The sequence below is a fragment of the Polyodon spathula genome, chromosome 4 (genome assembly GCF_017654505.1).
Source record: "Polyodon spathula isolate WHYD16114869_AA chromosome 4, ASM1765450v1, whole genome shotgun sequence".
NCBI classification, from domain to species: Eukaryota; Metazoa; Chordata; class Actinopteri; order Acipenseriformes; family Polyodontidae; genus Polyodon; species Polyodon spathula.
The window spans coordinates 4167129-4182920 of record NC_054537.1 but is presented as its reverse complement, the minus strand read 5'-3'; the positions used below and the strand labels follow the sequence as shown (position 1 = coordinate 4182920).

The 15792-nt window shown below is 38.5% G+C and overlaps 1 protein-coding gene across 1 annotated transcript in view; it reads left to right on the top strand.

Annotated features, from left to right (window-relative positions):
- Positions 1–15792, top strand: part of LOC121314073 (vasoactive intestinal polypeptide receptor 2-like) — a 68483-nt gene that overhangs the window by 6349 nt on the left and 46342 nt on the right. The window contains exon 2 of the mRNA XM_041246895.1: positions 4498–4600. Coding sequence (XP_041102829.1) covers positions 4498–4600 — 103 coding nt within the window. The remainder of the gene's footprint in view (positions 1–4497; positions 4601–15792) is intronic.

Here is a 15792-nt window from a genome sequence, read left to right as displayed (position 1 = left end):
CTGTGGGATCTGGGAAACTTACCTTGGAAAAATGAAACTAGTTTTTTTTTTGTCCAGGGTGCAATCTATCTCTGTCTGTCCTGTCCCTTCTTTTTAGATCTCCGTTGTGTTCTTTTTAAAAAAATGTCCACTAGATGGCAGAGTTTTTTTTTTTTTACCTTGACTTTCTTACGCATTTTGACCTTAACTCAGGTGTAGGCTCTGACACATTCACTTTATCTCTTATTTCACATGTCTTTATGAAGTACTGAGCACATCATGCGCCATGAGTACGTCTTTCAGGTGAGCTGTTGTTGTAAGTGACTCTGCAGCTGATGCATAGTTCACACACCCTAGTCTCTGTTAGGTCGCCTTGGATAAAGGCGTCCGCTAAATACACAAATAATAATAATACTGTTTACCTATAAAAAAAAAATAACAACATGAAGCATATATGAATAGAAGCTAGTGTAAATCAAGGTAGGTACATTAGGTCTAGAAACAAAAATGCTTCCCCGCTTGCTTAATTAACGGCATAGCCTTGCTTTAAACATTGATGTGTTCAGTACTGTATATATCAATCTCATATAGCCTTGCTTTAAACGTTGATGTGTATATTACGGTATATATCAATCTCATATAGCCTTGCTTTAAATGTTGATGTGTACAGTACTGTATATATCAATCTCATATAGCCTTGCTTTAAACATTGATGTGTATAGTACTGTATATATCAATCTCATATAGCCTTGCTTTAAACATTGATGTGTATAGTACTGTATATATCAATCTCATATAGCCTTGCTTTAAACGTTGATGTGTATATTACTGTATATATCAATCTCATATAGCCTTGCTTTAAATGTTGATGTGTACAGTACTGTATATATCAATCTCATATAGCCTTGCTTTAAACATTGATGTGTATAGTACTGTATATATCAATCTCATATAGCCTTGCTTTAAACATTGATGTGTATAGTACTGTATATATCAATCTCATATAGCCTTGCTTTAAACGTTGATGTGTATATTACTGTATATATCAATCTCATATAGCCTTGCTTTAAACATTGATGTGTATAGTACTGTATATATCAATCTCATATAGCCTTGCTTTAAACATTGATGTGTATAGTACTGTATATATCAATCTCATATAGCCTTGCTTTAAACGTTGATGTGTATATTACTGTATATATCAATCTCATATAGCCTTGCTTTAAATGTTGATGTGTACAGTACTGTATATATCAATCTCATATAGCCTTGCTTTAAACATTGATGTGTATAGTACTGTATATATCAATCTCATATAGCCTTGCTTTAAACGTTGATGTGTTCAGTACTGTATATATCAATCTCATATAGCCTTGCTTTAAATGTTGATGTGTACAGTACTGTATATATCAATCTCATATAGCCTTGCTTTAAACATTGATGTGTACAGTACTGTATATATCAATCTCATATAGCCTTGCTTTAAACATTGGTGTGTATAGTACTGTATATATCAATCTCATATAGCCTTGCTTTAAACGTTGATGTGTATATTACTGTATATATCAATCTCATATAGCCTTGCTTTAAACATTGATGTATATAGTACTGTATATATCAATCTCATATAGCCTTGCTTTAAACGTTGATGTGTTCAGTACTGTATATATCAATCTCATATAGCCTTGCTTTAAATGTTGATGTGTTCAGTACTGTATATATCAATCTCATATAGCCTTGCTTTAAACATTGATGTGTACAGTACTGTATATATCAATCTCATATAGCCTTGCTTTAAACATTGATGTGTATAGTACTGTATATATCAATCTCATATAGCCTTGCTTTAAACGTTGATGTGTATATTACTGTATATATCAATCTCATATAGCCTTGCTTTAAACATTGATGTGTACAGTACTGTATATATCAATCTCATATAGCCTTGCTTTAAACATTGGTGTGTATAATACTGTATATATCAATCTCATATAGCCTTGCTTTAAACGTTGATGTGTATATTACTGTATATATCAATCTCATATAGCCTTGCTTTAAATGTTGATGTGTTCAGTACTGTATATATCAATCTCATATAGCCTTGCTTTAAACATTGATGTGTACAGTACTGTATATATCAATCTCATATAGCCTTGCTTTAAACGTTGATTTGTTCAGTACTGTATATATAATTTTACTGGAAGAGCTCTACAGAGGGAGCAGCAGAAACAGAGCACATTGATCAACTTTCCACAGGGTTTAGAAGAAACTGCATGCTTTTCAGTGCTTACAGTCATTTCAGCAGCTGGAAATAGAAAAGCTTGACAGAGCCTCGCTCTGGCTGAACACCTACTGAAACCAACACACTTCGGAGCTAGCCTATGTGACAGGGCGGAGGCAAGGAGTGAGCCCACGACCCCGTGCACCGCAAGTGAGCGTCTCAACCACAATGCAAAAGAGCTGGGCTCGTCTGCATGCGTGGTTTTAAGCCTTTAACCTCCTCTCACCGCTAGGGGTCAAAATCCATAACGGCAGTATATCACACAACTTTTAGCTTTAACTTTTAGCTTTTATACAGTATGCCTACGGAAACTAAAACTGAAAAGAAACTCCTGAAGTCAACGTCCTTTAATAGAGAGACACAGAAACAGCACAGTATTTGAGTAATTGCAATAAGAATCACATACTGTAGATTGATTGTAAACACAGCTAAAGAAACAGTACAACATAGTATTCTTCTTCTTAGCATGTGCTGTTCTTGCGCAGCCAAGCAACTGCTGAATCAACAGCTGTGTGTAAAGCACGGAGTCCGCCCGGGAAACTTGTCAGCGGGCAGTCCTCCACAATGTGAAGCATTGTCTGTTTCTGCCCACATGAGCAGAGTGGGCTGTCTACGAGGCCCCAGTCATAAAGACACCCTGCACACCGATCGTGACCAGTACGATAGCGATTGAGTAAAGTCCAGTCTTGGCGTGGCAGGTCAAAGCCGGGCGGGCGGTCTGTTGGGTCTGCAATGAGGAATTGGTTGCGAGTGTCACTCTGGAACCACAGCTCTTGCCACTGGGTTGTTGATGACCAATCAGGGTCAGGAAGTGACAGCCAGACTGGACGTCTAGATTCCAGATGCACCTTTGGTGGATGGAGGATAAAGTCATGCAATGGTAGTGCCGGGTTATCCTGGATCTTGTTGACAATTTTGACCACTGCTTCCTTGCACCGAATGTGTGGAGGTGTGATGTTGCTCAGCACCGGTAGCCACTGGACCGGAGTTGAGCGAAAAGTGCCGGAGATGGTCCGTATTGCAGAGTTCAGCTGAGTGTCAATTTTCTTTGCATGCGAACTGCGACACCAGACTAGGGCCCAGTACTCAGCTGTTGAGTAGCAGAGAGCAACGGCTGTGGACCGGAGGACCTGTGTTCGTGCTCCCCATGATATGCCGGCCAACATACTCAGCAAGTTGTTTCGTGTGCGGACTTTCGCGGCTGTCTTTATCAGGTGGTCGTGGAATGTCAGTGAATGATCCAGGGTAACACCGAGGTAAATTGGGCTGTGATTGCACTTAAGCCATTTAGCATCTAGGACTACATTCAGTTCCCGTGAAGCACTTGCATTGTGCAGATGAAAAACTGCTGATACAGTTTTTGTGATGCTTGGTTGGAGTCGCCACTTTTTGCAGTAGTCGGATAATATTACCATATCGATGTTGAGACGCTCTTCCAGTTCTTCGAAAGCTTGGGCTTGAGTGGCACAGCAGATGTCATCCGCATACATGAACTTGCTAGATCTTGTATGAGGAAGGTCCGAGACATACATATTGAAGAGAGTGGGTGCGAGAACAGAACAGTTGCTACAACATAGTAAAATGATCTCTTGATCTAAAGAGTGGCAGCACCCTAAAACTTGCAACCCTGCTCCATATATAACCTCGTTTAACCACCGTTTTATTGTATTTAACTGGGAAGGTGTTCTATACAGTAAGGTGGTCCCTTGTGGGGAAAACACCTGTGGGATTAATTGGTTAATTGGATTAGTTAACGAAAGGCAGTATTTAGACGCTTGCTGCCTTGTGCAGCCTATCCTATCATCGTAGTTTATTTTAGTAACAAGGCTGTTTGCGTGGATATCGATATGTTCTGTGGCAATCTCCTGAGGATTTGTTCAGACAGCATAAAGCAAGCTCGCAGAACCCCTTGGCTCAATAGCAGGTCTTCTATAGCCTGTACACAGACAGGTATAGTGGGGGATTAGTGTGTTGTGTTCTTTTCTTGATGAAAATGTGCTGTTAAGGGAAGGTTCCTGTGTCGTACCTTTTTGTATAAGAGCCATACCAATGACCAGGGAGTTTTCACAGCGTCATACAACACATTCTGCCTAGAACTACAGTACATTAAACACCCTGGGGTACTTCAAAAGAGCCATATTGTGGAGTTCAGTGAGCACAGGAGCCATCCTCTGGACAGCCCTGCCTTAAACTAAACTGTGGTCAAAATAATAAAGGTCTGTTGTTATCTTTTACAGGTGAATGGCATCCACCCAGAGTGTCAGTTTTATTTGGAGATTCGTCGAGAAGAGAATGAATGCCGTGAAAATCTCAAAAGTCTCGAGCTACCAGACTCTAAAGGTGAGGACCCACGGAATACAAAGAGGTTCCCTAGAGTTCCACCCAGGGAATACAAAGAGGTTCCCCAGAGTTCTGTCCTTTCCACTCATGTTTGTGAACTCAAAAAATGCCATTTTGTACCACATTTATGCCATTTATGACACTTTACATCATGTGTGTTTACATAGTGGTTACTTAGTAAATACATGTGTATTTACACATAATGTTATTATGCATAGTTACAGTTTACATAACCCAAACTATATACCTAACCATAACTCTAAACCTAACCCTAACCCTAATAATTTGCTGATACAAGATTTTACACATTAAGTACATTGTAACTGCATAATAATGTTGTAATTATGTATAAGTACACATGTATTTACTAAATAACTACTATGTAAATACACAGTAATTAGAGACAATGTAATTTTACTTTTTTTTTTTTAAACTGAAACATTTTAAATCTCTTTTTTTTAATAATTAAAATTAGTGGATGTATGAAATCCATCAGTAAGATGTAACATATGGAACACATATAGGCTCAGCAGTGTTGCAGGGGGAAGGGTAACAGTGACACTGGTGTACCTGCTGTCCTTAGAAAGAAGACATGTCTTTAAACTTAATGAGTTTTAAAAAGTCAGCAGGATGAAATATAAAGCGAATTTAAAGAAGAAGATGAATAGATTAGTTAAGACACCCATATCAAGCTGCTCTTAAAGCAATCTTAAGTTGTTTATTTCTGTTTTTGGAAACATAATGTGCTACATTACTCCTGTTGGTTTAACATGTTGATCATGTTAATTGCTGACAACCAGAAACAGGTCTTTTAAGGAATGTTTTGTAAGGGACTGTTTTTTAGTCCCAATTTGATTTACTAAGTCAAGTTTGCAATTCATCTAATCTGTTTAGAGAGGGTTTGTTAGCGTATTGTCTTTTTTTCTTTCAAAGCACTGTTTTACCTAAGAGAGTGTTTATAAAACAGTCCTTAAAAAACATTCTTTAACTACTCTTGTAATTAGAGCTCTAGGATTCCGAGTGTAGAACACAGAGGCGTGCAGGACACACCACTGATCTTTGGAACTGTGCAAGCAGGTCAGCAGGAAAAACCAATGTGGCTTTTGTTGCTGCCAGAAAATACAGAAAAGAGACATATCTGCGTGCATTTTTTAATTTAAAAAACACATGAAACACATTTTCCAGGAGAAAATATTGTGTGTTGTCTGTCAGAGCTAGCAGATCCTGAATTCTTAAGAAACACCCCTTGATCCACTTGTTAAAATACCTTAAAAACACAACACTGTTGTGGTGTATTGCATACTGTATGAAAACTGGCCAACTTTAAAATGACTTTACTTGGATAGCAAAAGCACTGTCCCTACCCTTAAAACAAGATTAAGGCAGGATTTCAATAGAAAAAAGGACATAGAATCCTGTTGTTATACATCATCATCCGTTCTTTCTTTTAATAGTTCCCAGATACACTGGTTTCACTAACAAGTCTTTGGATGCTTAAGTCACTTCCAGTAGCACTCTTGTTTGTGAGGTTTTGAATACTTTGGCATGATAGTTAGTCCAATGATGAGATTATATTGGAATGTATTCCTTCTTTATTGCTGCTGTGTGGACATGTGTGGACTAGAGAAGGTACAAGGAGTCTTCCAAGAAGTCCTGATTGATCTGAACTGAAGCAGCGTTATATAAGCATACAGCACACACACAGAGCAGGATATTAGAGACAGGTAAGAGATTAAATGTGAAGAACGTATTCCTTTAAGAATACATTGCAAATGAAGGGCTCACAGTCTGTAGCTGATAGGAAGAACCTGAGCCATCTTCCTCGTCCCTTGAACTCCCAGTGGTCCGAGGCTCTTACAGCAGTCAGGGAGGTCTCATTGGGTTTGCTCCTTTGGAGTTGTTATACTATTTCAAGCCTCAGAAATCATCTGTAATCTAAATGTCAAATGTTGTGCGGTCATGACCAGTAACATGCCATGTACCTGGCGTGTTTTTATTTCTCTTCTCAATGACATTTTGAATTAGTTGTGCATTGATTCTCCTCTAGTATTCAGTGCATTCTGGTAATGGTTTTTATTTGTAGCCTTTGAAAATTTGATTGAGGATATTTCATCCTGAAGCTGAATCTGACGTCTCGCTGCTGCAGCACCTGTGCTGACATCTTTTGTGTTTTGTGATGTACTTCCTGGATAATGTGATTTTAATTGCACAATACAATAACAAAACAAACTCAAATCAAATACCTAACCTAACAGTGAAATCTGCAAAATGTCCAACTTGTAATGTGCCTGCTTCTGATGAGCCTATCCCCCTGTAAATCAACAATGAGCATTATATTCAAGTACAGATCTGTCATCCTTAGAGGAAGTTCAAATCTGCGGATAACGGAATTCCTTGGAAACAGTGGAATGTACGGGCTCCCGTGGAATTTGCAGTCTTGTTGTTCTGCCTGCGACAGGGCACTGAAACCTGTTTGGTCAGTGCCACACACTGCACGTTTTGGGATGCCAGAGAGGAGTGCATTACAATAAACAATTCTTGAAGAAACAGGCATGTGTTAGTCTCTCGCCGTCAGATAAGGAAATAATAGGTCTCAGTTTGGCTATTTCTCAAGTGATAGAAGGATACTTTAGAAACTTCCCTAATATGAGACTCAAATGATAAATCAGGATCAAAGATAACCCCCAAATTTTTTATTTCAGTTTTAGGATTTGATAAAAGACTGCTATCTTACATTTTGTAGTTGGTTATGGGAATCTTGAATTCTGAATTCAACAATAGGAAGTTTTGAAATCCAGCACTTGATATCAGCAAGGCAAAGTAGCAAATAAAACCCCAACAGAAGTATCACCAGGTAGTAAAGACATATACACCTGGGTGTCATCCACATAGCAGTGGAAGTTCATACCATGTTTCCTAACAATATCACCCAATGGTAACATGTATAATAAAAATAGCAATGGACCCAGAATATAACTTTATGGAACACCACAATCAACTTTGGTCAAGACAAATTGATACCTTTCAGATAGGTAAGAATGAAACCAGGATAAGACAAGGCCAGACAGTCCCACTAAGTATTTGAGCCAATTTAATAAGATGGAGTGTCAAAAGCAGCACTTAGATCAAGAAGAATTAGAACTGATGGAAAGCCCAAGTCAGAGCTTATCAGTAGGTGATTTACAATGACGACAAGGGCTGTCTCTGTACTATGTGCAGCAATAAATCCAGTCTGAAATTTCTCAGATACACCATTAAGAGTTAAAAAAAAACCTTGTACTTGAAATGCAACAACCCTCTGTAAAACCTTGTCTAAGAATGGAAGGCTGGAGATGGGGCTGTAGTTATTAATGAGTTTAGGATCCAAGTTGTGTTTCTTGAGCATTGGCTTTACTATAGCTACCTTAAGTGCTGAGGGAACAATACCGGAAGAAAGAGAACTATTTAGAATTTTTAAAATGTGGGTAATAATAACTCCAAGAGTGATTTTTTAATGATTTTGTAGGAATGGGTTCAAGACAACACGCTGTAATTCTCCTGTGCTGAATCAGAGCTATCAGCTCTTGAAGGGTAATAAAAAAAAGACCCCCATAGTCACCTTAGAGGCACTAATAAGTAATACTGTGCAACAAACCTCCTTAATAGAGCATGTTTGTGGAATCTGATTAAGCGATAGAGCCCGTCGATGTGGGCTCTACCGTATGATAGATGACCGCGCCTGGAGTTATGCTTCCTGAGCCTTAATGAAAATCAAGGTTATCTACCACACAGTAGAGCCCGCTTCAAGAGGGCTGTATCGCTAGTAGAAAATGATTTATTTCTTTATTTTCGCTTTAAAAAAACAACAACTTTAAAACCTATATTTACCTTGAACTTCTGATATTTCGCCAGGTAACATTCTGCTGAGGAAAATAGTCCCTAACATAATTCGAATAGAACAACAACATACACTTAGAGAAAACGTTATTATTATTATTATTATTATTATTATTATTATTATTATTATTATTGCTAACATATTTATTTATTGGGGTCTTACACTTATTATAATTTATCTGGACATGTTCAATTGTTGAATAGTCCATGCAGTATTGAGTCTGGCTCGAAACTTGTTGTTGGAGGCGGGGCGTCATTCAAGCAGGCAGGCAGTGGATTGGCTGGTGCTGAAAGACCTGAAACAGGGTTGGCAGTTTGACTGGATGATTTTCAGGGAGGGTGTTGTTTGGATCCAGCTGAGGACATAATTGTGGAATAAAACCAGTATCAAGGGTGGAACTATCTGGAGAAGGATTAATTAATTTATCAATTGTATCAAAAAGAAATCTAGGATTATTTTTATTAGTTTCAATTCAGTTAGAGTAATAAGTCTGCCTATATTTAGCCAGGTGGTCCTTCCATATAGTGTAGCGAACATGCAGTTTCGTTACCCGCCATCTCTGCTCTAATTTCGGACCATCATATTTCAATTTGCGAGTAGCATCATCAGACCATGGTGAGCTTTTTTTTAAACCCCCCCACCCTTGAGTTTTGACCAGTCGATGAGGTGTTGTAAGTATTGACCATCTGATCTACAGATAAGAAGTGTTAATGTTAACAGTTCAAAAGATGAATAACCTGGGACAGTAACCTGATTATAATTCTATATTCACTACGGAAAATAGTAGCAGGTCCACCTCACTGCCCTGAGCTTTCTGGAAAAAAGAATAGTAAGGTGGGGAAGCCTCAATCAGTGAGACGCTGCCTGTTATTACAAAACACAGCTGTGCACATGATCGTGCTGGCTCTCACTTCAGTATAGACAGGGTAAGGATCTAGCCTGGATTGCATGTGTAGGTGGCAGGAAACCAGAACAGAAAAACAACTCCTGCATTAAAGAGGAAGTAGCAGGGTTCCAAAAAATATAGCGTGACACATCCTCACGTGCTGCTACAACTGTTTAAATAACGTACCTGACATTTTTTTCTTTTCATTGTTAACATCCTGACAAGTTTTTACACTTACAACGTTAAAGTTTGTTTCAAAGCTTTTTTCAAAATGGCCGCTCATCTGCACTGGAGTTTGAGATCTGTTCTCTAAAACACTGCAGGAAGAGCGATTAAAAAAACCAAAAATAACAACAAGTGCTCTGGCTTTTCAGTTATTGTTGTATTACCTGTTGACAATGTGGTCAATAATCCTCACACTATCAATGCACTAGAGTGGATATTTTGAAAAGAGCTTTGAAACAGACTGTAAAGTTTTAGTGTTCAAAGTTGTCAGGATGTTAACAATGAAAAATGGTGACAGTTACGTTATTTAAACATTTGTAGCAACACGTGGAGATGTGTAACGGTATACATTTTGGAACCCTGCTACTTACACTTTAAGGTCAAAGCCCCTTAACATTAAAATAAAATATCTTTAAAACTTCTTTTTTTTTAAAACTATTATCATTGCAGAATCATTGCAGTCATCAGAACAATATAAGGGAACCATTTGAGAAAGGCAATTTCTTCATTTGAGGATAGTTACTCTGAATTTGTTTCAGTGCCACATTGCATTCCTCTCTGGCCATGTCAGTGATAAACATCAGAAGCTCCATCATCTTCAGTTAGGCCTCCGAGGGGCTTTATGTTTGTAGAAAAAAAGACTAAAAATAGAAATACTTTCTTGTTTTATTAATAAACAATCAAGCTTAGTGTGGAGCATACGTAGCTTCCCAGTCCCTGTACCACCACCCTATTCATGCCAACCGTCCCTATATGGTCGGGACAGTCCCGATGTCCTAGCAAATATCCCGTCCTGATGCATAGGAAGAAAGTCCCGATATTTATTACTCTGACTTATATAGTATAGATAAATATATATATATATATATATATATATATATATATATATATATATATATATATATATATATATATATATATATATATATATATTAAATGCACAAAGTCTCTCTCTCTCTCTCTCTCTCTCTCTCTCTCTCTCTCTCTCTCTCTCTCTCTATATATATATATATATATTAATATTATATATATATATATATTATATATATATATATATATATAATATTATAACTTCGCTAGTTAAAACCACATGATGTGCTCTTGGTGTGGCTGGCACATCTGCTGATCAGTAACTTATACAAAGGGAAGAACGCTTCATTGTACCTGTGTTTACTATCATGATGGTGTGGTGTTGAGTTAGGGGGCTGCGTGTGTTGTATGATAATGAGTGTTTTTTGCGTATAATCCCTATCATGTGTATGATGCATATGAGATTTATATCCATTACTTCAGTCACAAAAGTACAATTTCCCTTTGAGAATTGAGCTAACTTTTCCATCATTATGGCTTTTGCTTCTGTTTTAGTTTCTGTTGCAATGGTAGAAATCCCACTGATGCAAACAGACAGCTGGTAATAACACATTGGCAACATTTTATTTACTGTCTGGTGCATTGAGACTCTCTTCAAGACTTCATAAATGCTTACCAAGACAGAAAATCATGTCAAGAAATCATTTAAGCATGTTCTACACCAAGGGCTCTGTGGCATTTCATTAAATACATCTTTAATCAGGTTCACGGGTTTTTAGAGGACACACCAACAACTGCAATTTGTGCAGTGTTTGTAAACCACTAAAATGGCTAAACAACACATGAATATACACAGTGCTCACCTGTTATAACACGCCTCATTATAGTGAGGAATCTGTTATAACACGCCTCATTATAGTGAGGAATCTGTTATAACACGGTAGGGTCATGACTCCCATTTGCTCCATAATGCCCACTAAAGCTTTATAAAGGGTGAGCACTGTATTTTTAAAAAGTATTATTATTATTATTATTATTATTATTATTATTATTATTAGTAGTAGTAGTAGCAGTAGTAGTAGTTGCAGTAGTAGTAGTTGTTGTACTAGTAGTAGTTGTTGTACTAGTAGTAGTAGTAGTCCTATTTAAATGCCTAATAGGCTATGTCACATCCAGCCGTCAATATTTAACGACTGGAGAAAATAATTCAAATTAGCATCCCATAAAAGAGGATGCTAAATAGGTAGGCATTTAACTAATTCAAAGAAAACCAGAAAAAGGACTGTAAATTAAATGTTCAAACAAAATGGGGAGGTGGTACAGAGCACACCCCTTAGAGTCCACTGGTCGACAAAGGCGGCCGTGTCGCCAGCAGACTCTGCGTGGGCGTGCTCTAACTGAATCCTGGATCTGACGAGGGCCCTGAACATGGCCCCGCAGTCAAAGAGACCTTCCCCGCTCATCTTACTCTTCCTGGTCTTGTAAATGGCCAGTTTGGCAAGAGCCAGGAGCAGATTCACCAGGAGGTCTCTCGCGCAGTAGTAGTAGTATAGTAGTAGTAGTCCTATTTAGTACCAGTAAGGGGACTACACCGCCCACCCAGTGGCAATCAGGTGCACTGGCTGCCCAGTGACAGGCAGACAAAAATAAAATTCTGCACCCCTTATACAAAAAGGGGTGCTGAGAAAGACTGGTAACTAACTAATTAACAGAAAAACCGGTTTAAAGGACTGGAAATTAAATATTCAAAAGAAAAGGGGGGATGGTACAGAGAATGCCACCCAGGCCCACCGGTCGACAAAGGCTGACATGTCGCCAGCAGACTCCGCATGGGCGTGCTCCAACTTAACCCAGAACTGGACCAGGGCCCTGAACATGGATCCGCAGTCAGAGACCCTCCCAGGCGATCTTACGCTTCCTGGTCTTGCAGATGGCCAGTCTAGCAAAAGCCAGGAGCAGATTCACCAGGAGATCTCTCACGCAGTAGTAGTATAGTATTAGTATTAGTAAGAACACAGAGACAGTGGTTTTTTTTATGCCTTTTTAAAATGTATGTAACAAATAAATCTGTGTCTGCAGCTAATGTAGGCTCTTAGAGATAAAAAATAGATTTGAGGATTTAAAAAAAAAAACGATTGCCCAAAGTGCTGGTATCTACCAGTTTGAGAAAATGCAATCTGACATTGAATCGGACATCAGGTCAGATGTTTTCACATTTAGCTATAAAAAGAACAGTGCACTTTAAAGTTCCTACCAAGAGAGATGCAAACAGAAATGCCATTCAGATGTGAGTCGATATAGAAACCTATAAAAGAAGATTAAAGCTGGCTCACTTCAATGAAAACACTCTGATTTTACAACCTGCTCTGGTATCTCGATAGACACAGCTATATTTTGCAAAATTGCTGGCTTTGAAGTTACGTTTAGGAATACTAATGCTATGAATAGTAATGCTATTGAGTCTTTATAGTTCTGTGGGTAATGGCTTTGAAGTTTAATTGTGTTTTTTTTAAGACGTTAATATTGAGGCATTATTAGGATATTCATACAATTATAATTTGAATTAAACTCACATCTGTATACATCCAGTGCAACTCTGCCTAACATTAGGGAACTTCTGTCAGTAGTATTATGAGCAACTGTTTATAAAAATGTCATCTTTTTTTATTTGGTGTTCTCATGAATTTGATAGAAGTTTGCATGGACGTTTGTATTTATACATTCTGTTATACTGGCTAAAAATCACAACAGAATAAAAAAAAAACATTCATGATCAGTCATGTTTATAAAGATATTGTAGTGTTGCGTGCAAATGAAGGAGTCTCATTCAGGATTTGCAGGGTCTTGAATTTATGGTTTATTAAGACAGGACTCTACACTGGGCAGGTACAAGTGTGCTGCTTTACCAGCCAGTGGTACAACTACAGCTGAGCAGCGTAGTGCTGCTCAGACTGTGGCAAATAATACAATTAAGTAAAAGTCCAAAGCACACCGTTTTGGCTGGTTCTTTCTAGCCCCCGCTTCTCTTTCTTCTGCTCTTCTCTGTCTCTCTGATCTTCTTACTCCACCAGCAACATGTTCATCTCAGTAGCCCCCCTCTTATCCTCGCGTCCAGGCCATGCAACCAGTGCACCAGCCACCAATCCCATGAAGACACAGCTTCCCACTCTCGATCCCCTGATGGTTGCAACATCTTTTCCCTGTTTGTGCCAACAGTGTTGCAGCTGGGTACCACTCGCACGGCAAGCCGAGCCCCTGATTGGTGGCAATTCTCCTGAACACCAGCTGCAACTGAACTGTTGACCGTGGGTCACAGAACCTTCCAGAACGTGGTTACAGTAGACCCAGGGTGGTTACAGTAGATTCATGTTCGTTGCAGGGGATATTTATAATGCTTCTCGCTGTAAAATCCCTGGTAATTAGCCCTGGCCCACTTTATTTCATTTTTGGTGTTGTTTGTTTGTTTAAGACTATTAATGTATAATGTGAATGATTGCTTGCTAGGAAATTATTTTATTACAGAAATGCTAACACAGTATAGGCTATTCAAATTGGCTGGAGCCAAACCGTTTAGGGTTTTATAGGCGATAAGAAGGACCTTAAAGACAGTCCTGGACAGCACCAGGAGCCAGTGGAGGGCTGCTAACACTGGGGTAATGTGCTCACTTTTTTTTGTTTTAGTTAGCACCCTGGCTGCAGCATTTTGTACAAGCTGCAATCGTGACAGAACACAGTTTGGAATACCGGAGAACAGGGCATTGCAGTAAATCCTAGAAGATATGAAGGCATGCATCAGTCTCTCAGCATCGTGCTGTAAAAGGAAGCGCCTCACCTTGGCAATATGTCTAAGGTGAAAGAAAGAAAGATACTTTAATTAAATTCTGAATATGTGGCTCAAAGGAGAGGTCAGGGTCAAAAATGACACCCAGATTCCTCATTTCAGTTTTCTGAGAATATGGGGAACGTTCCTCTGTGATCTTTTGATCCCAAAATCATTCTCTCTGTTTTATCTGAATTAAACATAAGGAAATTATTAGACATCCATACCTTGATGTCAGCAAGACAGCTTATCACATTTTTTGTAGAAGAGACACCACCTGGTTTTAAAGACAGATATAGCTGGGTGTCATCAGCACAGCAGTGAAAGTTGACCCCATGATTAATTCACCGGATGCTTGCTATTAAGATAAATTGCCATTGTAGATGATGAACAAAGGGAAATTCTTAAACTGTAACCCAAGGAGATCTGTATTGAATTGATCTGTTAGTGCAGTTGCCTCTTCATTTTTTTTTTTCTCCCTTGTTGGCACTGGGCCCAGGGTGTGAAATTAAGCAGTGATAGTTCTGGCAGGGAACTCACTTTAACCTCAGATCAAATCAAATAAATATCAAGCATATTTTATGTCCTTCCAATACCAGACTACATTTTCAACTTAATAACTTGTTTCTTATTTCTCTCTCGATAAACAATATGTCCAGTAATCAGCAAGGGAAGAATTTCTGTCTTTTACAAAAAAAAAAAAAATGTTGTGTGCCCAATTATACAGTGTGCAATATGTTTAATATAGTACTGTTGTCTAATCTATGTTTTAATAAATAATCTATCACATGAGCTTCCTGAGTGAACTGCAATTCACATTATAATATGACTTATACTGAGCTAAAAAGACCCTGTGCTATAGTAAGAATAAATTAGTTATCCAGGTGGATGGTTTGAGAAAGGTCAGTGGATTTTCTGCACTGGAAGTGTTTGAATTTGTCAGACACTGAGATCTGAGGCTGTCAAGACATAGTTGTCAATTGCATGGGACCCTGTTAAGTCCCTTCACTGCTGCAATCGTGTTCATCATATTGCCTGGTGTCAGGAGTGGGGAGCTAATGGGAACACAGTGTGCAGGACTGTAGAGAGGGCCCTTATACAAGGGGACCACAGCATAACCAGAGCAGTGTAATGAGGAATTGAAAACATGGTAAATTAACGGGAAGCATTGTAAAGCACAGAGAGCTATGGTGAATCATAGGGAAGCATTGTAAATATCAGAGAGCTATGGTGAATCATAGGTAAGCATTGTAAAGCACAGAGAGCTATGGTGAATCATAGGGAAGCATTGTAAATATCAGAGAGCTATGGTGAATCATATGGAAGCATTGTAAATATCAGAGAGCTATGGTGAATCAGAGGGAAGCATTGTAAATATCAGAGAGCTATGGTGAATCAGAGGGAAGCATTGTAAATATCAGAGAGCTATGGTGAATCAGAGGGAAGCATTGTAAATATCAGAGAGCTATGGTGAATCATAGGGAAGCATTGTAAATATCAGAGAGCTATGGTGAATCATAGGGAAGCATTGTAAATATCAGAGAGCTATGGTGAATCAGAGGGAAGCATTGTAA